Below are 26,485 nucleotides of genomic sequence, written 5' to 3' on the forward strand. Positions count from 1 at the left end.
GGCAAGGAACCATTTGCAGGAGAACTGTGCCATTTGTCCAAAACATGATGCTTATTAATAAATATGCTGATTTCCAGAATAGGTGTAATACACATATGCCAGCCCTGCAAATTGATTTAGGGCCTATTATACACCCAGTACTCCTTCTAGCACTGCTGTTCTCACTTTTTCCAGCCCTTAGAAGACAAGAAAGCTGCATGTGCATGAGTTCTCTTTCTTGTAGACACAAACAACAGGTAAACATTTAAAGCTTGGAAAGAGACAGAATGGCTGAATTCAGAAGTCATGGTACTAACTATCAGATGATCTGGTAATCAAAAGCACCTCTGCTGGCTGACATGCTCCTTCCCCATTCCTCCCATTGCTGGAGGTAATTGTAGTTCACCACGATACTGAATCATGCAGGCATTCCTGCTAACCAAGAGCTGAAAACTACTTTAGACTGTGGTTATCAGTAACCATGAAGCACCCAATTCAAACGCCACAGAAAATCATGTTTATTGCAAGACAGATAGAAGGGAGGGGGAAAGAATGCAAAAACCTGAGGACAGACAAGTGTATGAATCTGCAGAGGCTCTTCCCTCTGGTTGAAGGGTGCCTGAATTGAACCAGCATGATAGGTACATGGTCCTATGTTACCAGAACAATGCGGTCTACATGACAGAGTAAGAGTGCTCCCCACATGAAAAAGTGCACTTTATCACTTGCAAGCTTGCCCTGGGGCAACTGCTAGGAACACAGGGTAAGAAGTAAATAAAAATGATAACCTGGGACGGGTGTAAAGGACAGCGATGTATCTCCTTGCATATGTTCTATTACTATAACAAGACTGTATGCAAGAATGCCTGTAAATTATCCAATATGGTTTGTAATTAGTCTTTTTAAACTCTTAATCTTACCTATTTATAAGCAAACATCAGGATGATTACAGAATAGGGAACACAGTAAGTATTCCCTCCTCTACACACACACTGTTTATTTCAGGTTACATAACAGAGCAGTAATTCTGAGTTCAGGATCAGAGAGACTGTTGTATCAAAGTCAGACTTGAATGATATGTTGAAAACAACCATGTGGTAACCCCTTTTGGACCTGCATGACTTCAGAATGCGGGTGCTGTTCACATAACAAAATTGCTGCCTCATCTCTGAAGCTCATTTTACATGGAGAACTAGGTCAAAAACTGTGGCTGGTCAGGGAGAAATCTGATCATGCAAGTTTTCTACAAGTTAGATAAAGGTTTGTGGGACTCGGCGATTGTAGCAACGTATGATTCCTTAACATATGGTATTACACGCATCACTATAACAACTCCATTAGCGTGCAGAGTTCTTTTTAAATGTTTTCTATTCTTCCACAACTCTTGAAAGCTTCCCCAGATTCTGATCATTTGTGACGGGCATGTACCTCAAAAACTTTCATTAGATCTCCTAAAAATGATTTTCAGGATTGAACTCACCACATTTCTTCTTGAGAGAAATCTTCCACCCACCCTAGAAGAACTACGGAGTGCCATTTACTGTGTAATTAGCAGCTAGGTTGCCACAATGGAAAGCTAAAATATTAAAACGCTAAGCTTAAAATCCAAAAAGAAAGGACAAGTTATACTCTGAAGTCACTGATAAGCTTACATTTGTCACTAAAGCCTCTTCCATCTTTGCACTGCTTGTAGCCACTGTACTGGAATGAGAGGAAGGTGTTGTATAGTCTGTAACAGACTCCTGCAAAGGGGAAAAAAGTTGAAGCTGACTTACGTAACCAAAATTTTCTGCAGGAACAGTAATTTTAACCCTAACCAATTCTCATTTCACAACTATACCCAAGACAATTCTTTTGCAAAAGTTTGAAAATGACTGAAAACATGCACAATCTGTTAAGTATGAATGTACAATATAAATGCTTTAAAGTTCCATATTGCCTGCCTTGATAAGTTCTAGTAATGTAGGAAGAATACAGTATCTCTCCACTAACTGAACACCAAAAAAAGAGCCTCAAAATAGACACTTAACTTATTAATAAATACTATAATCCCAAGGCAGGCCACATCTTGAAGGCATCGTTCCACACGTGCCTTCAGATGATAGGAGGGCTGCTCCTCGCTATTGTTGCTTACAGTTGAATTATGACCCAGGTGACATCCTGGTAACATCTTATTGCATAGAAAGAGAACTTTGATATTTGGGGTCAGCTGACTCAGTTGTGAGGAAATGTGCTCCTGATTCTCTTCCTTCTGGCTCTTCTCATATATACTTTCACTTCTCATAGTGAGGATTCCCCTCCCCCTTCCTGCACTGAGGGTCCTTCTCCCTGTTTCTTTTTGATATAGGCGGAACCGCTGTTGTGTCAAGAAAATACCAAGACAACTGCACTCTAATGTGCCTATTACCCTTTAAACTGTGGGTATAGTCCCAGCACAAGCAGGCTGCTAGTGTTTGGCTTTCTCCTCCTCCTATCACCACCACTGCAACCTTTGCATCATCCATGCTTTAGCTGGCATGGTACAGTGCTTCGAGTGTCAGACTAGGACTTGAGATGAAGGGGTTCAAATTCCTGCTCTTTCATGGAAGCTTGCTGTGGGAACCTGTGCCCACCCAGTCTTTCCTCACAAGACTCTCAACCTAATCTACTTCACAAACTTAATTTAGGTATGTCCATAATTTGCAATACTCCAGGCAGTTTTCTTTATATAAGGATAGATTATTCTCAGGTTCATCGTCCACAGAATCTTTACTTTTTCTTTCTAAAATTCTTAAGGTTTTTGAATCTGTATTTGCAAAGCCTAGTGTGCAAAGAATGCACCTAGTGTGCAAAGACAGCTGAAAACCCATGGTTTGATTGAATTTTCACAAAAGGCCTGGGATTTTAGAAAGAAAAATGATCCTCTCTGGGGTATAAGCCTTTTTTAAAAATACAATAAATCTTTGTTACATCATCGTAAACAATTTATTTGGAAGGACTGTAGACACACGATTATGGTAGTTAACAATAATGATGCATCTATTTTTTGGTCAACTGTAAACTCAAGAAAAAGGATTCATCATAATATTGCCTACTGGATTCTACTGATGGAGTAGGTAAAACACTTTAGTTCCTTTTTCTGACTCCAGGGAGCTAAACACAATGTTAGCTGTTGCTCCTGAGTTTCTTCTGAGTGCCCTCAGGTGGTCAGGTGCACCCATAGTTGTGGTGCAACTTATTTCTCGTCCACATTCTGGGAAAGCTCCAGGTGCAGATTTAATTCCAAATGATTTATTTAAAGTTAATCTGAGTTGGCAGGCTGAAGTCTTAGCTCCAGTTTTTAGTATGACTAACTCCTCTAGGTTTACTCCATATTCTTAGAAGCAGACCATTATAGTTCCTATATTTAAAAAAGGGACTTTATCTCATCTGACAAGTTACCACCAAATTTGCCTGCTTTCTTGTTTAGGGAAATTATACTCTTCTTACTTGTTAAATGTTTTGTTGGAAGGGAGGGGGTCTACCAATGTTTTAAGAAGGGAATAAACTGGTTTCAGAAGAGGATGCTCCACTCTGGACTACTGATTGATTCTTTCCCATCTAGCTGAGAAATACATCTCACTCTCCCAAGGTGTTCTTTATGCAAGACTTACAGATCTCGGAGGAGAGGCAGTATTCCTAGAACCAGACTTTGGAATAAATTAAGGAAAACCAGTAAGGATCGACTATTATTGCGGCTGAATGAAAACTTCCATTCTGGCCAGAGTGCTCAGGTTTGCTGTAACATCAAGGGTCGTTTATCTAAAGCTGTCCTACTGACAAGGGAGTTCAACAAGATGCTTATTAGCCACTTTTTTTGTTAAATTTGTATTTTAATTATTTGTCTTCTCTTGTCAAACTCCTTGTTTAGCTAATCAAAATACTCCACTTTTATATGCAGATGACGCAATTTTATTGTCCGGCTCCCACATTATCAGGCTTCAGAGGTTATTGAATAATTTTACTAATTATTGCCACTCTAAAGGTTTAGAAATTTATCTCAGCAGATATAAAGTACTACTATTTTATAAGAAAAGGAGCTCTCCTGAATATCAGAGGTCCACTGATGGAATTCAAATTCAACAAGTGAAAGACTTAGGATACTTTACCCATCACAATCTGAATCCTGGGGCCATGCTGAAGAAGGCTAGACCTTGTGCTAATGGTATATTATTTTTTTAAGGTATTGGGGGGCATTATATTCTCAAGGCCATCTTTGCAAATTATTCCTATTCCACTTTTGGGTGCAGCTATTTGGATTCAAGTAATAAATGAATCTTCTGATCTTCCTTTAATTTGTTTTCTTTGTAAACTAATGTTCCTAAATGTGTAGTTATAAGCTGAACTGAGTCAATTATCCTTAGAGGCCAGAGTTGGCCTTTCATTTTTATTTTAAAGTATTTTAAAGTGATTCTGTATATTTAGCTTTGGTAAAAAGTAGATTCTTTTAAGTCTTCCTGGTTTAAGATTGTTGATTCAAAACTTCCTTCTCATTAAGGGGCTTAATAAATTCCTTTATTAAAAAATGTATCCAGGAGATGGATGGAGTACGTTTCCTTGCTTGTTCAGTTTGTTCTTTGTTTTTTTGGTTGGGGGGGATTTCCCCATCTAGATCAGATCCCATGCCTTTTATTTGACCATCCCGAATTATTTCAGTTATTTTTTAATGTCTCAGTTAAACATGCAGTCCACCAGTTATGAGAGGTACATTATTGAGGATCCCTTTTTCAGAGCACTTGTGTGACTGTTCTTTAGGGAAGACTGGTACATTGGTGTATATTTTACTGGCACGTCCCTTCTATGTGACTCTGAAGAATCAATTTTTAACACATCTTTGGATATTTCACTTTTACCTCACAACAAGATAATTTCACTCCTTTTACCTGATAGATCTCCTAATATTATCCTTGCTGTTGCTAAATGTATTGTTTTGACATTAAATCCAGATATTTCTTTTACAAGGTTTTGTCACAGAACTTTAATCAGAAGAAAGGAAAGGAGTGGAGACTGATGCAAAAAATACACTTTGAGTCCCAATCAGAGAAAAGCGGGTTATAGTGGTTTTTTTTTAAAAAAACACCTCAAAAGGTGACTGGAGAAGTGGAGCAAGATAAGGGTAACGGATAGACAGAAAGAGAGTCAGAGAAAGGAGAATGATATTGTTTATGCACTTCTTAGAACCAATGGAATGCTCTGCATTAAAGCCATATTCCTGGGGTATATTTAAGAACATAAGAAGAACGCTGCTGGACCAGACTAGTGGTCTACTTAGTCTGACATCTTGTCCTCACATAGTGGCCAGCCAGTTACTCCGGAGGGTCAACAACAGAGCATAGAGGCTAAGGACTGTCTCTGAATGAGGAGATTCAAAAACAAAATTTGTGAACATTACAATAAAAGTTTTTTTTTAAAAAAAAATCCAAATATTGCAGAGCAGCAGACTACAGTTAAGAATGAAATCTTAAGCAGATTTCAATGGGTTTACCATAACCAAAAGTAGTACAAAAATCATAGGATGTTATTCAGAGTAAAGTGACAGCAAACCACCAAAAACATGACAAAAAAGTATTCTGCCTTGTGTCTAAATAAAAGCAAAGATGCCAGATGAATCAGACACAGCACCATCACTGAAAGACCCCATCACATGTCACGACCTGCCTTGCAACTACAAAGTGGGAGGGAGCAGAAATGGTTCTCTTCAAAAGATCTTAATGGTGGGGGTACTACGAAAGAAACAGATGGTCCTTGAGACAGTCCAACTGCATAAGCTGCCTTATTCATTTCTACTTTTAGAAGTGAGTTCTGCGAGTGTCTGAGACAAAAGCCATACAGAAGGAACAACAGTAAATTCGACTTCTCCATGAACAGTCTGACAGTTCTTATGGGCATTCACCAGACTGATCAAATGCTCGCCTTCTTTAAAGCTACATTAAACTATAATTGTCAGGATTCAGCATGGATGAGCTGGCCTTTCCTAAGGAGCCACTATGCTTTATTTCCTACCTTTTGGGTTGTTGCGAACTCTGAAGCAGACACCGATATCATTGATCCAATTTCAGTACCAAGTTCTGAGGCTGCCTTGACTTCTTTGGAGGCAACAGGGTCTGGGCTTCTGATTGCAGTTGGACTGGATTTCTCTTGTCCTTCAGAGTCTCCTTGCTGAGCCTCTTTTACCTTTTTATTCTTTAAGGACCGCTCTTTCCCAATAGGACCAGGCTTGTATTCTTTGTTTTCTACAGGACTCAAATCTGGAATCTGAGCAACATATTTAAACGTTTCAGTTTTAAAAATTGTATATGCTAATTTTGCAATCTAGGCCCAAAGCACGAGGAGTGGAGAGCCTTCTTCATCAAGTGGCAGCATGGCTGTAGTAGGGTTACTGCTTAAGTTAGTAGTAAAACAGCACAGTTTCAACAAGCATGTTATTCAGGCATGTGTCCCTGATTTAGTGCATTTAGAAGCTAGAAGAAAGGACTTTTTAGTGTTAAATTATTACCAGCATTACAGAACAAATCCTATCTATGCTCAATTAAGTCTAGGAAAGAAAATGTTTCAACTGTACCAAAATCCAGTGTCTTCCTTGAAAGAACAGGATGGGGGAAATAAACAAGAAGAACATGCAGACACCTTCTAAATGCCTCTCATTAAATTGCACTTTCTAGCTCCATGTACAGAACTGAGCCCAAAGCTGCAGCACATACCCTAAGTAAAGTTTCCCTAGCCCATATGCAGCAGCAAAATTGTTTGGCCACTGTGGGCATCCTACAAAGGTGCTGTGATACCCAGTCCCTCTCCTCATTATCAGTATATCATTTATTTTTCCTAAAGTTACGTAGAAAGAGCTTTTACTGCATTTCCTGTTTGACAGGATCAAAATGCCATCTGCACATATTTCTGCTACTCCCAGGGACAGGAAAATTTCACTTACCTTTTGTGCTTTTATAGGTCCAGCCCGAGGTTGCTTCTGCCTTTGCTCTTTTGGCTCAAGAAGTTTCTCCGACAGTTTCTCTGAAACTGGGCCAACTTCATTGTCGCTCCCACTAGAGGCTGGAGCTCCAAACTGAATAGTTTCTATTCCCAGTTCGATTCCACTTTCTTGCCCAGCAGTCGTTCCCTAGTAAGAATCCCAGGAATTTTACTTTTAAACTTATGCTATCTATAGCACCTCATTAAGTACTTTAATGTAACTCTAATAATAAAATGGGTAATGCAAGTAAAGATCATGAAAAATGGAATTCCATATCAGCTTTCTTTTTTTCTGTCTTTCTTTAATTAATGTATAGTCTGCTCTCCCTGCGAGCAGGCTCAGAGCAGATTTACAACATAAATACATAAAAACAATTAAAAACATTGGTAGCAATCATATAGCACAGCATTAAACATAAAAGGCAGCCCGTATTGCACCCTGCATGACAGCACCACACAGGGTAGGGTAGTTAAAATGCAGTAATTGTAGGGTTGAACACATATTTCCCCCACTGGGAGGGGCTGTTGGATGATTTGTCTGCCTCAACTCCCATAAGCTTGGTGGAACCTCTCCATCTTGCAGGCCCAGCGATATGATAACAAATCTTGTTGGCCTCCACAGACAGAGAGTTCCATGAGGTAGGTGTCAGGATCAAAAAAGCCCAGGCCCTGGTTAAGGCAAGGTGAACCTCCCTGGGGCCAGTGATCACCAGAAGTTGTTTCTCTGCTCATTAGAGCAGCCTCCAGGAAATATAGGGCAAGACACAGTACCATAGGTACAGCGCCGGGTGTGAGCTTGTGGATACAATGGAAGCAGCATAGAACTTGGTCGCCTTCACTGCCATCTCATATCCTATAAGATGTTCTTGCTTCTTCATCATGATTCCGTCTCCACACTTGCTCAAGCCGTCTCAGCTCCCGTTTCATCCATTGTAGCTCCTCAATATACCAAGGAGATAATTGAGCACAGGGGCAGAGAGGGCGATGAGGAGCAATTTATTTTAGAAATGTAACGGACTTGTTCCTAAGGTTGCTTTTTACCTATAGAAGGAGGCATATGTTTTTGCCAATTCATTCTTTCCACTGAAGACTCCCAACCACTTTCTATGCTGTTCACATGAGTACCCTGTTCCATAGGGAACATCATTTCAGGGAGCTCAGTCAGCTTCTGATGAGTGAGGGAGAATAAGCAAAACACACACCCCTTCTGCTGGTAGAAGTGACTTCAGTCACCAGAAAGCTTTATATTCAATTATAAGATGCAATTTCTCCAAACTTGTGTACTGGGGTGGGGAGGGGGGTGAGGAGAGGATAGCAGGTTAAGCCAGTGGCTGCTTCACCCCCCCCCCCAAATCCAGCCATTCAGTTCAGCCATTTAAAGTTTGTCTTATCTTATGGATATTTATTTAGAATAATTCTATGCCACCTCTTCAAAGTCCTGCTTGAAGATACATATTTTTCCTCATTTTACTTCCAGTCACTTGCAAACTACAAGTCTGAATATATTTCCATGCTTCTTGCTCTATTATATCTGCCTCTTACCTCTGGAGATGTAGCTGATCCAAATGATGTCAAAGGCTTGTTCCATGCACTGACCGAAGGAGGCTGAGGAGGACTAATTGGTCCCACTGAAAAGTCAAGAGAACAGGATGGAACTGGAACATCTGACAGTAAAGATGCTCACAGCAAAATAATTATGCATTTGTCCACACATGCACAGAATAACTCACAGGCAATAAACTGTTAAGCCTTCCAGCTTTAAAGGGGCCACATACATAGTGCACAAATGGGAGGCAGAAAACTCATTTACTATCCCACTGCTCTAGAAATCCTTCTGTAAATAGGATACTTAAAGAAATTCTGGGAATAAATGCTAGTTTCTTTGCATCCAAGAAAAAGCCTCATGGCTTTCCATGATTAAAAAAAAAATCCAGATCTTTTGATGCAGATATAAAATTCCAAGTTAAGATCACACAGGGTTCACATTTTTTCTGCATCTTTAGCCAGGTGAAAAAAAATTCTGCTTACGTTTTTTAGAGATGTCATTAAGGACCGCAGTAGGTGGCACTTTATTATCCCATAATTCATTTCCAACAGTATTATGAGTAGGCGTGTTTTGAAGATTTTTACTTGTTGTTGTATAATCTGTATTACTACTTGCTGCACATGTTGTCTGTGCTTGTGGCTGAACCGATGCTTGTGGACTTGGAATCTGAGACACACACTGCATTGGGAGTTGCACTTGAGTTTGTGCTTGAACCTGCAGAGTGGCAGCAGCGGCAGCGGCAGCTGTTGCTTGTTGTTGCTTTTTGGCAAACCTCGGTGGTAGTTTGGAATTTGGACCCCTTCCTTTTTCACTTGAACTCTTTTTGGTCCAAACCTAAAAATAAAGGAGGTGGTTAAAAGTCTGCAAGCTGTCTGAATAGAAAACTCTGAATGCTAAATGCTGGTAATTTTAACTTGTTCAGAAGTATGCTCATAATCATCTCTGATCTTAGGGAACCAAGGTACTCTATTACAGCCTTCTGCCCACTGGACTTCTTTGTTTACGACAACTGTAGGGACAGGAGGCTTGTAAAAATCAGATCCATGAGCGGATGGCACTGACTGTCGCAATCTTTTCTGGCTCTGAGAAAGTTTATTCCTGGGGCTGTGCAGGTCATTGGACTGAAATGGGAATGGAGAAAGGCTCAATTTTGCCCTTCCAGAGCAACTTAAACCCCTTCTCCATCTTGCTGCAGTCCGGCAAGCTGTGTGAGTGTTACTTCACTTGGGTCCAGCAAACCAACTTTCCCAGGGTCAGAAATGGCTGGAGAAGAAAACAGAGATCCACACTCCTTGTGCACACAGACGGTTGGGCCCACTCCTTGCCCACATGATTTTTAGGAAAGGGCAAGGGCTGGAATATGTCAGAATGGTTAATTATGTGAATATGAATATCATTTTAACACTATGCAGTTTTCCCTAAGTTTTACACCATCATCCCTCCTTTCTGACTGAAAAGTCTCCAGAGATTCTTACAACAGTGATAATGAATAAAACAGGGTCCTACATACCTGTAACTATTGTTCATTGAGTTCTTCTGTGCAGACACACACTGGGACTGCGCACACACAGGCCTGCCAACAGAGAAACTTATTAGCTTCTTTAGAGCTCCGTTAGGGGCTGCTTCTCCTGTCACGTAGATTAATCATTTTCCCCACCTAAAACGGATCACGTGACCTAGGAGGAGCAGACCCCCTTCTCTCAGTTCTCCTGAGCTGCCGTGAACCCAAACTAGTTACCACCAGAGTTCACACCAGGGCAGGAGGGAAGGGTGTGTGTCTGCACAGAAGAACTCGATGAACAATAGTTACAGGTATGTACAACCCTGTTTTCATCTTTGTTCTTCTGTGCATCCCCACACTGGGAAGATTACCAAGCTACATATAATAAAGAGGCGGGGTGAATCTCTCAATTTTATTTGCTTACAACATAAAAGTATCACTGAAGGACATCTTCAGCATCAAAAGACAAATAAACAGTTCAGCAACTTCTTTTTTTTTTTTTAGGTTGTTCACCATCAACAATAAACATGGAAGTACTAAACATGTACAAATATATTACTGTTCTGCAACAGCAAGTATAATAAACTATACAATGGCAATGCCAGCATTTTTTGTGGTCATTTGATTAATAACATATGTAAACTCTGACAAATAACATGACTCAACAAACTGGGTTTTCCGATTTTGTAAGAGTCTTCTTACAGCATCTATACACACATATATATATACATAAACCCCTCAGTGGCTAAGTGCCTCACACAAATAAAGAATGCAACACTGCTATTGCCACAGCAACATCCACATCCACTGCACAATGTTTAGCAAAGGTCTCCGAAGAGGATCAGGTTGCAGCCCTACAGATACGAGCTACTGGTACTCCTCTTAGAAAAGCAGATGATGATGCTTGCACCCTGGTAGAGTGGGCTTTGAGTCGCAGCAGGCATTCTACCCCCGCCTGCTGGTATGCAGTCTGGATTGCTGATACAATCCACCGTGATATAGTTTGAGCTGAAGCCCATTTCCCTTTATAGAGTCCCCCAAAACAGACAAAGAAGTGTGTGTGTGAAACTCCTTTGTCCTATTCAAATAGAAAGATAAGGCCCACTTTAAATCCAAGAAGCGCAATGCTCTCTCTGCTCCAGACTCAGGAGAGGGGTAGAAAACAGGGAGGACAATATCCTGCAAAACATGGAATGTGACACCACTTTAGGTAGGAATTGAAGACTGGGCCTGAGCAGCACACTGTCAGAATAGATTCTTAGGAAAGGAGGGTCCACCCTGAGTGCAGAGAGTTCACTCACTCTCCATGCAGAAGTTATTGCTACTAAGAAACACACTTTCCAGGACAGCAACTCCAAGAGGCATGTAGCCAAAGGCTCAAAAGGTTTTAACATAAGTTGTGAGAACACTAATGATAGTGACCATTGGGGGGACAGGTGGTGTGACAGGTGGATGAAGGTTAAACATCCCCTTCAGGAATTTTTTAGAAGTCAGGTGAGAAAACACTATATGTCCTTCAACGTGTTCATGGCCTACTGAAATAGCTGCCAGGTGTACCTTCGAAGAGGTCGTGGCCAGGCCTGTGGACTTCAAAAAACACAAATAATCTAAGATGTCATGTAGTGAACATTTAACTGGCGACATGCCTTTGTTGTCAGACCAATACACAAAGCGTGTCTGCTTTGATGAATAGGATCTCCTAGGTCTTTTGGCATTCAAGAGCACATGCTGCACCTCTTGAGAGAAGCCTAGGAATTGGGGAGTACACACTAGGCTGTGAGGTGCAATTTCTCTGGGTCGTGGTGAAACAGATCTTTCCATATTAGAATATCTGAGACCACCGGTAGTGTAATATATGTCCGTTTGGACAGATCTAGTAACTTTGGCAACCAGATTTGGCTTGGCCAAACAGGGGTTACTAGAATGCAGTCCTTATTGTCTTGTTGAATCTTGCACAATATCTTTGCAATTAGGGGGAATGGCGGGAAGAGGTAGAACATCCGGCCTGACCATGTGAGCTGAAAAGCATCCCCCAGTGTGTTGGGGTCGCTCCCTGCTAGAGAGCAAAACAGAGGTGCCTTTGTGTTGGATGCAGTAGCAAAAAGATCTACCTCTGGTACCCCCCACTGGGCAAACACAGGTTCCAGATAGTGGTTATTTAGAGACCACTTGTGGTTGGCGTTCAGTTGTCTGCTTAGCACATTTACTTCGGCACTGTCTGTATCAGCAGTGTGAATGGCATGCACGGAAGCTCTGTTGGCAACAGCCCATTCTCAGATGGCCACGGCTTCTGCACAGAGAGTCAGTGATGCAGTTCTGCCCTGCTTGTTTAAATAATACATTGCTGTGCTGTTGTTCATCTGTATTTGAACTTCATTTCCCTGAAGAAGAGCAACAAGAGACAAAAGCAAAGCAGATGGCTCTCAGTTCTAAGACATTAATGTGCAGAGACTGTTCTTTAAGTGACCACCAGTCCTGTACAAACACCCACAGTGAGCACCCCAACCATAAGTGGAAGCATCAGTAGTCACCGCTCTATCGCATCGTCTGGCCCCAAAGGGGGACTCCCTTAAGGAGATAAGCTTCCACCGACCACCAACTTGGAGATTTTAGAATTTGTCTTGGGATAAAGAACTTGTGACTAGGAGAGTGTACTCTTGCATCAAATCTCCTAACAAACCAGTTTTGCAGTGATCGCATATTTAAACAAACAAAAGGCACCACTGCTGTCATAGCAGCCATATGACCTAGCAATTTCTGGATCCTCCATACTGATTGAAAGCAGTTCCTAGCAAACATGGAAACCAAGGATCGAATAACCTTCACCCTTTCACATGGGAGAGTAGCCCTACCATGTGTGGCATCTAAAACGGCACCAATGCAGGCCACTGTTCTACTGGGTTCCAGCTTAGACTTGGCAAAGTTGATCACCAAACCTAGCCTGAGACATGTGTCCACCAGAAGTGCTACATCTTGTACTAGCTGTTCCCTAGATGAAACTGTAACCAACCAGTCATCAAGGTACAAAAAAATAGAACAGCCTTGGGCTCTGAGATATGCCACCACTGGTGCCATACATTTGGTGAATACCCTTGGAGCGGTAGGCAGTCCAAAGGGTAATGCAGTGTATTGGAACACTCTATCATGATATTTGAAACTGAAGTACTTTCTGTGGTCCCTTCTGATTGCAATATGAAAGTATGCATCTTTAAGGTCCAATACTGCAAACCAAACATCCTTGTCCAACAAGGGGAGTATAGCAGAGAGGGTTACCATTTTAAATTTAGATACCCGAAAAAAACAATTAAGGCCTCTAAGATTGAATAGGTCGCAGGCCACCATCCTTTTTGGGGCCCAAGAAAACCCTTGAGAAAAACCCTTTGATTACTATCAATCTCATGGATCTCTTGGATCACCTCTTTTTCTAGCAATGAAGAAATTTCAGCCTCAAGTTCCTGTAAAGTGCAGTTCACAGCCAAAGAAGGCATTATGCAATCAGGAGTTGCCACAAACTCCAACCCATAACCATATTTAATAATGGATAAGACCCAAGAGTCAGTTGTTGTTGACTCCCACTTAGAACAGTAGGCCGACAGCCTCTCAGTGAAACATGGATTCAGGCTGGGTGCAGCTGGAACATGTCAGAACTGCTTTGGGGGCCCTTGACTGTCCTTTCGCTGAGATGTCTGCTGTGAAGGTTTCTTCTTATATTGCCCCCTCCTTCTGGTTTGTTGAGAAGATTGGTAAGATTGTGGGAACTGGCCCTGTGGTTGATGGTACTGTCTGTATGGCGTGTCATATCTTTGACAAGAACATTGACGCGTAGGAAAATACTTGGGCTTGTATGCCCACTGGGCTTGCACAATGTCCAAAGATTTTGTTGTGTGGCGATTTTTCTTTTGCCACAGCAAACAAGGTTGGCCCTTCAAAGGGCATCTCGTCGACCCTAGTTCTGGTCTCAGGTGGCAAAGCTGTGGATCTGAGCCACGAATGATGTCAGATTAATATGGCACCAGCCATACCCTTTGCCAAAGTTTCTGCTGTGTGATGGCCAGCATTCATTTGCTGCTTTGCCACTTATATAGCCTCAGTCTGTAGCAGATCGAATATTGCTTTCTTGTCTTCTGGGAAAGCAGTGACATAGTCCGAAGGCTTCTCCCACAGGTATAATTGATAACCACTCATAATCAATTGGCAGTTACTGATTTGTAAGTTAAGACCTGAGGTTGAGTATTGCCTTCTCCCATAGGAATCTAATTTCTTTCCTTCTTTATCAGCTGAAATAGAGTGGGGGCCTTGTCTCTGCTTCTGGAATTCCTCTGTAACTAGAGAAGAGGGAACTGGATGCTTGAAGAGGGAGGGCTATGTATCATGTTTTACCTTATACATGGCTTCTACCCTCTTGGAGGTAGCAGGGAGTTTAGCTGGTTTCTCCCAAGTCTTTAGAATCACCTCGTCTAATCCCTCCACAATAGGGAATCCGACAGTGGCGGGAATGGAAGATTTAAATACACTTACCGTGAAGCTTCCTTTCTCTGTGGCCTGGGAGGGGGTCAGTCTTGACTGATGGGAAGTAGCTCCTCCTCTGTTTCAGGGTCGGTCGAATCAGACGATCCCTTAGGGGAGGGCTCTTCCCTGGCACGCCAGTTGTTTTCCAAGCCCAATAACTCTGCTGCTCTCAAATCATTTCTCACGACTCTTCAGCTGTCTGCAAACATAACTCAAACACTAACACAACATTTAACCATTAACAATAACTCATAACCACTAACTCGGGTGGGTAGACTGACCCCCTCCCAGGCCACAGAGAAAGGAAGCTTCACGGTAAGTGTATTTAAATCTTCCATTCTCCTGTGGACCGGGAGGGGGTCAGTCTTGACTGATGGGATATACGTCTAGCAGTACCCCATAGGGCGGGTCCAATTAGTTCACAGAGCATGCTGCAGCACCCTCCTTCCGAACGCCGCCTCAGCAGATGCCATTTTGTCAACCCTGTAGTGTTTAGTGAAGGTATGCACGGACTTCCATGTGGCTGCCCTACAAATAATGTCTAGGGATGGGAACGCCCTATATGCCGCCGATGTAGCAGCCCCTCTCAGAGAATGAGCTGTAATACCTTCTGGAGGTGTCAGCTGCCTAGCCTTGTATGCCAACACAATACAGTCTCTAACCCACCTACTCAAGGTGGCAGTTGTCACCCTGTTCCCCAATGAACGCTTCCGAAAGGAGATGAACAAAGTTTCCACCTTGCGAATGGGCCTAGTCCTATCTATGTAGAAGCTTAGAGCCCGTTTTACATCTAGCTTATGCCATTCTCTTTCCTTATCATGCTTGGGGTTACTACAGAAAGATGGTAGAACAATATCCTCCCCCCTATGGAAAATCGAATTGACCTTCGGGATGAAGGTGGGGTCAGGTCTGAGTACTACTCTATCGTTATGGAAAACACAAAGCTCTGAATTGATTGACAACGCCCCTATCTCTGAAACCCTTCTAGCTGAGGTAACCCCCACTAAGAACAGGGTCTTGAGTGTTAGTTCCTTAAGTGGACAAGTCGCCATAGGTTCGAAAGGTTCACCCATAAGTGCCCTTAGTACTACATTCAGGTTCCACGTGGGAAACCTATGGACCTGGGGAGGATTGATTAGCATGGTTCCCCTCAGAAATCTCCTGATGTGTGGATGTCTGGTAAGCGACAGTCCCTCATTAGAACCCCTGATCGCAGATATGGCTGCTGTTTGTCTCTTTAAGGTACTTGTGCTAAGACCCTTATCCAGTCCCTCCTGGAGAAATAGAAGGATTTCTTTCACCGAAGCGAGTAAAGGGTCAGTGTCTCTTTCCCTACACCAGTTGTGGAAAGTTTGCCAAGTTTTACTATAGCTCTTATTAGTAGAGTCCTTCCTTGACGCTAACATAGTAGCTATCACTCTGCTCGTGTACCCTAGCCTTGAAAGTTGTTCCCGCTCAATCTCCAGGCTGTCAGTTTCAGGGACACCGGATCTGGGTGCAGTATCTCTCCTTGGGACAGGAGGTTCACCTGTTGCGGTAGAGTCCATGGATCCTCTCTGGAGAGCCGTCTCAGTTCCTGAAACCAGGCCCTCCTCGGCCAGAATGGAGCAATTAATATTACCTCTGCTCGTTGCTGTAATATCCTTTGCAGTACTCTGTCCAGGGTCTTTATTGGAGGAAATGCATAGAGTAGCGCACGTGGCCAAGTTTCGTTTAGTGCATCCATGCCGATCGCTTCCTGTTCCTTCCACCTGGTGAAGAACTTCGGCAGTTGCGTGTTCCTTGCCGTGGCGAACAAGTCTAATTCTGGTTCCCCAAATCTCTGACACACCTGTAGAAAGACATTGCGGTTCAGCTTCCACTCTGCCTGGTCCACTCTGTTTCTGCTCAGCCAGTCCGCAATTGTATTCCGTACTCCGGCTACATGTATCGCCTTGACTGATCTGACGTTCTGCTCCGCCCACTGCATGATCTCCCTTGCCTCCTGGTTCAGCTTTTTGTATCTGTTTCCACCCTGTCTGTTCACGTATGCCTTTGCAGTTGTGTTGTCTGTTTGTATTAATACGTGATGACCGGACAGTACCTCTTTGAGTTCTACTAAGCCTTTCTTGATGGCTCTTAGTTCCAGCCAGTTTATGCTGTTTTCCTTTTCCTGTGGTAGCCATACACCTTGGGCCATGATTCCCTTTACGTGTGCTCCCCATCCTTTTTGACTTGCGTCTGTAGTCATTACTATCCTTACTGGTTCCCTCAAGGGGGCCCCCTCTTTGAATCTGTCCAGCGTCAGCCACCAGTTCAGTTCCTCCTTCAGGGAATCTGGGATCCTTACACGTCTGTGTCCCTTGTTTGCTATGATCCGTTGAAAGGGTCGCAACAGACTCTGTAAAGGGCGGGTGTGAAACCTGGACCACGTCAGGTTGTCCTGGCAGGATACCATCATCCCAAGTGCCTTGGCTAGCAGCATGACTTCCACTTTTGTGTCTTTCTGAATTGCTCTTATCAGCGATCTGATCTTCAATTGTCTCTCTTCTGAAACAAAAGTCCTGTCCCTGATCGTATCTATCGTCACTCCTAAGTGATTTATTCTCTGTGTCGGTACCAAGCTGCTTTTCTCCCTGTTGATCACGAAGCCGTGGCTTTCCAGGCAGTGAATGGTCGTTTGGATTGCCATCATCCCCTCCCCTGAGGTGGGGGCTTTTATCAGGATGTCGTCGAGGTACGGAAAAAGAGCAATTCCCTGCAATCTGAGAGAAGCCATCAGGGTGACTAGTACCTTCGTAAAAACTCTGGGTGAAGACTTGAGTCCGAAGGGCAGTGCCTTGTACTGAAAGTGTTCCCCATTGTATGCGAAGCGGAGGAACCTCCTGTGTGTTTCCCTGATTGGGATATGTAGATAGGCCTCTGAGAGATCTATGGAGGCCAGAAAGTCCCCTTTCTGTATCGCTCCCGTGATAGACCTCAGTGTCTCCATCTTGAACTTTCGTGAAGTGATGAACTGATTTAGCCAGCGCAGATCCAAAATTGCTCTGATGCCCCCATTTTTCTTCGGTACAATGAAGAATACTGAGTACACACCTTTGTTCCAGTAAGGTGTCGGTACTGGCTCTATGGCCCTTATAGTCAAAAGGTGTTGAATCGCCTCGGTGATCTGTACGTGTTTTGAGTTTATGGAGTTCTTTTTTATGTGGAGAACACGGTTTGGGGGTTTGTTCTGAAATTCCAGTAAGTAGCCCTTGGATACCGTCTCCAAGGCCCACCTGTCCGTAATTGATGCTTGCCACTGGTTCGAGAATTCCTGTAGCCGACCCCCGATTAATATGACTGGGGATCGGCCATAGTCATGCTTGATGAGTCTTCTTCTGTCCCTTGGGCTGTTGACTGGTTTTACGAAAGGCAAAGGATCTGTTGTCATTCCTGGGTCTGCTTTGCCATTTACTCTTGTAAGATCTCGATGTGCTCTGTCTGAAGGAACGTTTAGGGTCACGAAAGGAATGTCGATCCTTAGTTTTAAAATCCCTTTTCTTAGATGGGAGAACCCTTTTCTTTTCTGCATTCTCCACCAGATATCTGTCTAGAGCTTCTCCAAACAGTTTGGCTCCGGTGAATGGGATCGCAGCCACCTTGCTCCGTGCTGGGGGGTCCACATCCCAATTCCTAAGCCAGGTATTTCTTCTTGCCGCTACATTAAAGCCCATTGCCCTAGGGGACATTTGGAAGGCATCTAGCGTCGCGTCAGCAGCAAAAGCCACCGCAAGGGCTATTTTCTTAATCTCGCTCTTCAGTTCCTTCGGTACATCTCTGCCCGCTGTTGTCAAGTTCGATGCCCAGGTGAAAGCTGCCCTAGCAAATAGAGAACCAGTAGCCGAGGCCCTGAGGGAGGCTGCTGACGCCTCAAAATTCCTCCTCAGTGATTGTTCTATCTTTTTATCCGATGGATCTTTGGGCATTCCCTCGGAGTCCATTGGGAGCACTGATGTAGTTGCCAGGCTAGTAACTGGATCGTCTACTACAGGCAGTTTGATCTTCTTAATAGCTTCTGGAGCTAAGGAATAAAATTTATTAAACACAGACTGGTACACTTTGGGTTTAGCTGGGTTTTCCCACTCTGCTTTTAAAATGCTATGAAAATTAGCAGGTAGTGGAACTCCAGATTGAGAATTCCCCACCTTAGGGAGAGCTTTCTCTAACCCCTGGGGAAATGCCGGGTCAGGATCCTCCTTTCCTGTATTTGTCTGAGTAATTTCCAATGTTCTCAGAACCTTGGGAAGCAATTTTGTATAAATTTCCTGTGGGAAAAGTCTGGGTTGAATAACACCTGTAGCTTCCTCTTGTTCATCAGAGAGTTCCCATTCCTCACTTCCAGAATGTTGTTCTGAGCTCTCTGAATCAGACTGTGGTTGTTCAGATAGACTAGAGTCTTCATCAAAGTAATCAGGTCTATGCTTGCGTCGTTTGGCTCTGGGGGGGGGGGGTAGCAGAACGATGAGCTCTAGATTTCTTACTAGGTCCAGGTTTAGGTTCTCCCTGTTTTCCTGTTACTTGGCTCTTAAGGGTGTTCTTGATTTCCTTTAGGCCCTTATCAAGTTCTGTTCTGATCCAAGCCAAAAGGTTGTCCTTTGCCTCTGGTCCTGCAAGATCTAGCTGGCTACCTCCCTGTCCCCTTTCACAGAGGTCCTGATGGGACTGATTAGAGGCAGGAGAACTGGAAAGGTCTAGATCCTCAACCATTTGTGTAGATGTATGCCCCTCCATTCCCTCTTTGGCTGCCATTCTTGCCAAGTGTTTTCCCGCCTAAAAGGGGAAAAGGGAGGGGTGGAGGGGGAAGAGTGAAAGGGAAAGAGAGAGATAGAGGGGGGGGGAACAGAAACAATACAGGGGTCTAATCAGGACTAAGGATTACGTCCTTCCGAATGGCTAAAAAACCTCCCCTGCCTGCCTTTACACACGAGTAAGCCCCCCTCCTCACCCAGGGCCCCAAGGGGCCGCTTACCGGGCTTCTGTTAGACTTAACAATTTCCCTGCCGCTGCTCCTGCAGGCGTGCTTTGGGAGCTCTCTCTCACTTCCTGCGCAGCCGCGTTCCTCTCTCTCTGTCTGCCGCTTTTGTGTGCTTTTCCCTGCCACGGCCGCTTGCCGTGACGAGGGGAAGAAACGGCGTCCTCTCTGTGCCCAGAGCACACTTGCCGCCGCTGCGTCTCCGCGCTGGCCGCTCCGCCCCCGTTGCTTCTCTCTCGTCCCCAAGGGTTGTCAGCGTTCGTCGTTGCACCGAAGGGAGAGACGGCGGTGGGGGGGGAGGGACTGGGGTGGAGGGACAAGCCCTTCCTTTTCCCCTGAGACCTCTTCCTCCTTTCCTGGCCTCAATTGCCGCTTCTTTCTTTCTTTCTTTCTTTCTTTCTTTCTTTCTTTCTTTCTTTCTTTCTTTCTTTCTTTCTTTCTTTCTTTCTTTCTTTCTTTCTTTCTTTCTTTCTTATTTCAATTTGGGATCGTTGCTCATAAGAGCAACACGATTCGACTCCCTGCCAGAGCAGGGCCGGTAAAAAACTGGCGCGCCAGGGAAGAGCCCTCCCCTAAGGGATCGTCTGATTCGACCGACCCTGAAACAGAGGAGGAGCTACTTCCCATCAGTCAAGACTGACCCCCTCCCAGTCCACAGGAGAATGTCACTGTAAAGCCTGCCCAAGAACTCTGCATATAAACGTAGATCTTCATAAGGAGACCCTGAGGATGGTGCCACATTCTCATCCGGTGATGGTTCTGATACTTCGGATCCATTGTCAAATGGCTCCAGATGGTAATCAGCATCCTCTTCTTCAGATTCATAAGAGTGCTGGAATTGAGCAGGGGACGGAGGCAAGAGCCAAGCTTTTTCCGACAATGTAGATGGCCTTGGATCCGATGCATCAAACCCATGAGGGCCCCCAGCCCAATGACTGTGAAATGGGAGGGGAATACAATAGGGGAAATGGTGCTCACGTTGAATCAACCCCTTCGGCTCCAAAGAACGAACACGTTCGGATCCATGATCACTGTGTTGACTCGGAGTCAGGGACCATGCTATCAGAGTAGCATCTTGGATCCAACCAGAAGACTCACCCAGTTCTGCGAATGAGGTGGATTCAACGCCATGTTTGATGGTCCACAAGCTGGAGCCCACCCCCAATGAAGCTGGATCCAGCCCTTGCGACTCGCTCTCCGATGCCGAGTGTCCTGACGACGGAGGTGTGACGACGGAGTCCTGGGAGGAAGCATAATGATCTTGTCCTCCAAACGATGTTCACTGGATCAGTTCCGATGCTCTTGACTCCAGGTAGACTTTGATGAATGCTTAATCTTTTTGGGTTTCTTTTCAGGCAGTTCCGACGAGGACCTTGGTTCCAGGAAAGCATGCAGAGCCGAAGCTTTAGACACAGCTGGATCCAGCCTCGGAGTCGACTGCACAGAGGCCACAGATCCTGCTCTGGAGCGCCAATCCAGCGGCTGGTCAGCTCTCTTAGAAGACTCAGCTGAGTGCCCTTTAGAGCTCCTTCTATTCTAGGTCACGTGACCCATTTTAGGCAGGAAAAACGGTTACTCAATGTGATTAGGGAGTGGCCCTAAAGGAGCTCTAAAGAAGCGAATAAGTTTCTCCATCGGCAGGCCTGCACAGTCCCAATGTGGGGATGCACAGAAGAATGAAGATGAACCTAGTTTACTTATGCTGCAAGATTCCAGCTACAATAAGGGAACTGCAAAAGTGAATACTTCAGATTCCTTTTGCAGGAACTGGAGGGTAAGCAGGTAACACAGGTAAAGAAAGAATATTTGGGTAAAAATCAGGAGCAATGTAAGGATGCTCCTTTTACAATTTGTTTAAAAGACCTATGCGAAAACATCCACATGCATTATTTTCAACCTGTACAGTCTGCTCTTCCTTCTTCCTGCGTTCTTCATCTTGCAAGCGTTTTTGTTGCTTTTTTGACACCACTTCAGTAAAACCATCATTATTTAAATTGGACTGGGAATCTTCAACTACTGTCACTTCAGGGTGGTCATCAATAATGACAACGCCTACAAACAAAGACGATATGTTTAGCCAAAAATATATCTAAGCCTGAACAAAATCAATGGAGTCATTACCACCAATACTGCTACTGCAAAATAAAGGAAAAAATACATCATGGAATTTAGCATCTACTTAAGTCCTCCAAGCACTTTTCCCCCTGAAGGGATGCTTCTAGACCCTCCACAAGGGACTCTGATACCTACTTGCATAGTTGTTAAGGTCAAACTGAGAGATAGCATCCACTTTCTCTTTGGGCTTCTTTGGACCAGCTTTAGGCTCTTCTCGCTTCTTGCTGTTGGCATCCTTTGAGCCTTTCAGTGCAGTGGCACTGTTCCCATTTTCTTCCTGATGTAAATTGCTGACTGGTTCAGTGTTAACTACAGCAGGAGCCTGTTCTTCAAATGGTCTATAACAGATAAAGAATAAATCAGTCACCAGCAGCATTCTAGCCAATACTTTGGGGGAAATATAGCGCTGTGAAGCCAGAGATGTAAGGACCCAAAAAATTCAGGGTGGATGGGTGAAATGTTTAAGCTGACATTTATTTTTAATTGAGGTACTAAATCTAAGAGAGCAATGCCACAGCTCTTGGTTAGAAGTTTCAAGGCTCTACGTGTCTCTGATATTGTATGTGAAGAATCTTCTACCAAAGGAAGCTCTTGCTTGGAAAGGGCTGTCACATCAAAATCAAGGTTCCATTCAGTCCCATGATTATAATACAGGAGGTCAGAATGTAAGGGTACATTTTGAGAGTAGACAAATCTCACCGGCTGTCTGAAGAAGAAAATAGCACTTTGGGTTTCCTACAAAAGTTGTGTTCTAGAAGCAACTAATGAAGTACATTTCTACAGTCTTAATGACGACATATTTTCTTTCTTCTGTCTAGCAGAGGATCCAAGCTTGAATCTGGGGTATGTTCAAGCTTCTGTTTAGCAACACTCTACCCACAAGCACCATCCAAAGCTCACTTGGACATGTTAGCTGCTTCATGGGTTATTAGAAACACTGACAATACACCTGATGTTGTCAGGACAATAGTTACATGTGCTGCTATTTTCTGGGCAAATCTGCTTTCTAAGATTCTGAATCAATGATGTGGGTTACTGGAAAATAATTACATTTACTTGAAATGAAAAAAACCCAGAGCTTGCTGAATAAGCTGGTGGGTTTTTTTTCCATCTACAGAAGTGATTCTTCCATAGCAGAATTCAACATAATGAAAGAAAAAATCCTCATTGAATTACCCCAACAGAAGGAAACGTACACATCTTCACTGCTTGTCAAAAGGGTCAGACATGAGAGGCTCTTCTTGTTAACTCAGGCGTGGGAAAATCTGTACTCCAAAGCACAGCCAGATAATAATAAACTGCATGGCCGTGACTGCAGTATGTCCAACAAGTTCTTAAGCATCTTACATTTTTCATTACTGAAAAATATCCAAATGCAGAATTCTTATCTCATAAATGAGCTTTTATTTTCCCTTTTATTTGGTATCTAGCATGCTAATATTATCCATTATCATATATATTATCATTACCATATATTCAATCCAACTTGATTAAACAAGTTTTGTTGTTTTAAAAAAACTTGCAGTGAATTATAAATTTGCTTTGCAACTAGTCAACTTCTGCATTCGCAGACCAATAATAAACACTTACCCTCTTTTACCACTTCTTATTGGCGGGCCACTTCTCCTATCATTTCGTGGCCCAGAGAAGTTCCGTCCAGATTTTGGGGGTCCGCTATTGCCACGGCGATTCTGTCGATCAATCCCAGGACGCTGACTGGAAAAGCTTCTTTTGGCAATTTCCCTTTTGGGGGCTAGGATGCTTTCTCCTGCCTTAACTGCCACTTGTGCTGTCACATCTGCCAATTTTTTCTCATCCCTCTCTCGCCTCTCATTGAAGTCACTACTTTCAGAAGCAGTCTCCCACTCTTCATTTGCTTGGTCCGAAGAATTCTGATTGGACAGGTCAGGTGTCTTACTCCCTGAAATGTCCAAAGTAGTGCTTGGCTGCTCATTAACAGCATTACTCACTGCCGTGCTTGACGATGAACTAGTTGTGGCTTCACTTATTTTGGAGGCGGCCTCTCTTTCTTTTAGACGTCTAAAGCGTGGAGGCTTGTCTTGCCTGGGAGGTCGAGCAGGCCTTTGTCTTCGAGGCCTTTCTCTAGCAGGGTCAAACTTCCTCTCAAACTTTGCAGGTGGCCTTTTATCCAGTGGTACAGAATTATAATGTTCGTGCCTTCGTGGAGGGTCTCCATCTTCAACTCTGGGTATTTCCATTGGCCTTGGGTTCCACTGATTCTCTCTGTAACCTGGTCTCCTAAGGGTAGAAGGCCGAGGTGGACGACCAACTGGATCTCTGCCACCACGCCTGAACATGCCCCCTCTGCCACGTCTAGAAGGCTCTCCTTTGGGAAGAAAACCTGGTTTAGGTTTATTCTCATCTTCTCTCACATAAACTTTGTCTAATGCTCTGCTGTCCCCTCGGATGTTATTTTCAGTTTTGAAAGACAATAAGGCTTTGGTAGGTTTTTTGAGATCTGTCTTTTCTTCTCTCTTTGGGTGTTTGCCTTTGCTCAAGCTGTCCTTGTCTGAAAGAAGAGTGTCACTGGCACTTTCATGCACTTCACTATCAGAGTCTGTTTCAGAACCTCTCTGCCTTCGGCGTTTGGGAACTACTTCAAAATCAGAGCTCTCGCTACGGGTTTCACTCTCTTCTCTCTGTCTAAGAGGACCAGAAGGCACATGTTCAACCCTAGGCTTGGTGTCTCTATAATGTGGATATTCTCTATTGTGGCCCCTTCCACCTCGACCTCTGCCTCCGTAAGAGCCTCTATAGCTGCGGCCCCTAGAATAATATTCTCCACGACCTCTGCCTCTATATCCTTGGTCTGGAAACCAGTCCCTATCCCTCGCTTCTTTCCAATATGTTCTTGGGGGCAAACCTGGCTCCCTTTTCACAGGCCTGGTTTCCATGCGAGGTTTCTCTACAGGACGTTCTTTGCTGCCGATCATTTTGTCTGTCTGTTTTTCTTCCTTTGCTGTGCTGGCAGGCTGCTGAATTGGTGGCTGCTGAACAGGGAGGGACAGAGGCTCAACTGCTGTTTGTGGACTAGGTGGCTGTGGAACTACTGGCAGGGGTGCTTGGGCTGCAGGGGGCTGCTGAGGCACAGGTGGCACATCTGCTGCCTGCTGTACAAGCGACTGTGGAACAGCAGGAGTTACTGCAGCCTGCACAGGACTGTCTGCATGTACTGAGGCTTGCGGTGTGCTTTGTGGCACTTTTTTACTCTCAGTGACGGTCTTTTCTGGATCTAGCCTGGCAGAAGGCACCTGAGGTGGCTCCCTTTTCTCAACCTTGATAATTCTTTCATTTGCCAGTTTCTCTCCTTCCCTTTCCTTTTTCTGCTCCCGCTCTTCTCTTTGCTCACGCTCCTCTTTCATGTCTCGAAGAATAGGCTTTTTAATAGGACCAGACCTTCTCACTGGTCTGTCACTACCGTCTTCTCTTCTGCCATAACCTGGCCTTGGACCCCATCGAGTTTCAGATTTAGGCTTGAAGGGTTTTTCAGGTTTTGGTCCTTCTGACAATCTATTACTTGTGAACCCTTCTTTTTTTGGCTTGATATCCTGTCTTTCTGGCATTGATTCTTTAGCCTCAAGGGGTCTACTGCTTGCTTTGGAAATGTTTGCTTGTGTATCGTTCCCTTGTTCTTCTGATTTCAGGGAATGGCTTGACCCATGAGAAATGCTCCTCTTCAAGGAAGAACTGCTCTCTTCTACAATTGTCTGTTCTTCCTGAGAGCTCTGTGTGATAGTTTCTGCAATTACTTCAAAGCCGACTGTAGGAACAGGTATGTCAGTTTGGTGAGACTGTGCATCTTCCAAAGGTCTCCCCGAAGTCTTCTGAACATCCACTTCACTGGGTTCTTTGAAGAAGTCTGCCTTTGTATGAGAGTCCAACTGTTTGTGTTCTACAGAGTAAACAGCTTGAATGGTCACCTGGTCTTGATCCAGAAATGGCTCAGGCCTAAAAGAAGAGATTCATATGATCAGCGAAAAGTCTCTAGCTATGGCAACACACGCATGCAGGATTTACACCAAGCATTCTGAAAAACTGCAGCACTCATCTGAAGAAGGGAAATGACACACTGACAGAACTAGACAAATAATCAGGAATTACCATTACATGACACATGGAAAGCAACGGAATGACCCCAAGTCATCTCCTACAACTCACACCTATCTACTTCCTCTCTTGGAAGATGATCCTTCCCTCTCATAAACTGGAGGGGGGGGGGAGGAATCCTTGCTTTCAGGCATTCCCCCGACCTGCAACAGCTACTCACCAATAGCAATGGAAATGTAAATCCCAAGGCCCACTGTTCATCCATAACCTCTCAAGTGATACTGTCAGGCTTGGACTCGATAAAACCTTAAGATGGTTAGCTAGTTCACTACAAACAGTTAGGCATGTGCGAGTTGGGAATCTGATTCGGAAAAAATGCCCGACTCCGACCCAATCCGTAAAGATTTGGTAATTCTGAATCAGGGCCAGCATGGAATCCCGAATCAAAGCTTTCTGAAGCATTCGTAATGCTTCAGGGCTGAGTTTAAAGGGCCCCGCCGCTGCTTGCAAGCAGTGGTGGGGCCCTTTAAACATCACTCCAGCCCCAACCCCCCATCCCCACTTACCTTTTCAGCATCGGTGTCAGTGGTGGCGCTGGCCCTCCCTGCTGCCCATGGAGGAGGTGGAGAAAGCCCTTCCTGCCCTTCAAATGGCTGCTGTGCATGCTGCCGCCACCCAACTGATCACCCTCCCCCCTCTCCCTCCGGCCAGGTAAGTGGGTGGGGGGTGGAGGAGTTGCTCCCCCTCACTTCAGTATGCTCCGAATATTTACGGAACATACCAAAGCAAG

At 44.1% G+C, this 26,485-nt stretch overlaps 1 protein-coding gene across 10 annotated transcripts in view; it reads right to left on the reverse strand.

Moving 5' to 3' along the window:
- Positions 1-26,485, reverse strand: part of PRRC2C (proline rich coiled-coil 2C) — a 97,159-nt gene that overhangs the window by 21,467 nt on the left and 49,207 nt on the right. For all 10 annotated transcript variants that reach the window (XM_054979394.1, XM_054979388.1, XM_054979390.1 and 7 more), the window contains exons 16-23: positions 23,218-25,596; positions 21,763-21,965; positions 21,410-21,564; positions 8,992-9,343; positions 8,506-8,591; positions 6,926-7,111; positions 6,001-6,252; positions 1,632-1,721 (exon numbers count right to left, since the gene is read on the reverse strand). In XM_054979394.1, coding sequence (XP_054835369.1) covers positions 1,632-1,721; positions 6,001-6,252; positions 6,926-7,111; positions 8,506-8,591; positions 8,992-9,343; positions 21,410-21,564; positions 21,763-21,965; positions 23,218-25,596 — 3,703 coding nt within the window. The remainder of the gene's footprint in view (positions 1-1,631; positions 1,722-6,000; positions 6,253-6,925; positions 7,112-8,505; positions 8,592-8,991; positions 9,344-21,409; positions 21,565-21,762; positions 21,966-23,217; positions 25,597-26,485) is intronic.

This window comes from Eublepharis macularius, chromosome 5 (genome assembly GCF_028583425.1).
Source record: "Eublepharis macularius isolate TG4126 chromosome 5, MPM_Emac_v1.0, whole genome shotgun sequence".
Classification (NCBI taxonomy): domain Eukaryota; kingdom Metazoa; phylum Chordata; class Lepidosauria; order Squamata; family Eublepharidae; genus Eublepharis; species Eublepharis macularius.